Source organism: Psammomys obesus, unplaced genomic scaffold (assembly GCF_907164565.1).
Source record: "Psammomys obesus unplaced genomic scaffold, mPsaObe1.curated_primary_1811, whole genome shotgun sequence".
In the NCBI taxonomy this organism is placed as follows: domain Eukaryota; kingdom Metazoa; phylum Chordata; class Mammalia; order Rodentia; family Muridae; genus Psammomys; species Psammomys obesus.
In genome coordinates this window covers 11,417,352-11,418,155 of record NW_026596143.1, presented here as the reverse complement: position 1 = coordinate 11,418,155, position 804 = coordinate 11,417,352, and the positions used below count along the sequence as shown (strand labels likewise).

Here is an 804-nt window from a genome sequence, read left to right as displayed (position 1 = left end):
AGAGAAGAGAAGAGAAGAGAAGAGAAGAGAAGAGAAGAGAAGAGAAGAGAAGAGAAGAGAAGAGAAAATAGAAGAGCAAGGATATTAGGACGTTTAAATCCTCCAGACATTAGAATTATCTCAGGTCTGCAAACTAAGGTAGAGACGCACCAGAGCAGTGGGGTCCTATCTGGAGAAAGGCATCACTGATAAGCCTGTGTGACACATATGCCCCAGCTGTGCATGAACACAAGCAGCATGCATTCGCCCCAACCAAATATCATAGCCAAAGTGGGAGAAAAATCAATAAACCTCAGTCCGGAGCAAGTGTTGAGGGTGACAACGGAGTTCGGATAGCCTTTGATGTTTCCTTGATAGTAGCACTGAGCCTGGGGATGAAGAGAGTGAACCAGTTAGGGAGGAACTGACAAGGTTTCCAGGGCACTTCGTGCTTCGAAGGCAGACACAACTGGCTGGAGACCGCTCACACATCCATCATCTACAACGGCATTCTGAAAGTGATACTCAAAAAGTCTCCGTATTTTTCCAGCGTGTTGACTTAAAGCATCGATTAAAAGCCCCAGGAACCGTTAAAAAAAAAATTATAATGTGCTGCCTAGAGAAGGATGTTACAGCCTCTAGAAGCTTGAAGGGCCAGGTATGCCAGGGAGCCATGCCTGCACAATGTCTGTCACCTGCAGGGGCAGAGCAGGGGAGGGGTGTGATGAGGCCAAAAAGATACAGTGTTCCACACACATTCGCTGGACAACACACTTCTGGGGGGGGGAGAAGGAAGGAAGGAAGGAAGGAAGGAAGGAAGGAAGG

The 804-nt window shown here is 47.6% G+C and overlaps 1 protein-coding gene across 1 annotated transcript in view; it reads right to left on the bottom strand.

The window, feature by feature from the left end:
* Adam32 (ADAM metallopeptidase domain 32) overlaps positions 1-804 on the bottom strand; it is a 75,577-nt gene that overhangs the window by 54,990 nt on the left and 19,783 nt on the right. The window contains exon 11 of the mRNA XM_055593352.1: positions 292-368. Within this exon, the coding sequence (XP_055449327.1) occupies positions 292-368 (77 nt within the window). The remainder of the gene's footprint in view (positions 1-291; positions 369-804) is intronic.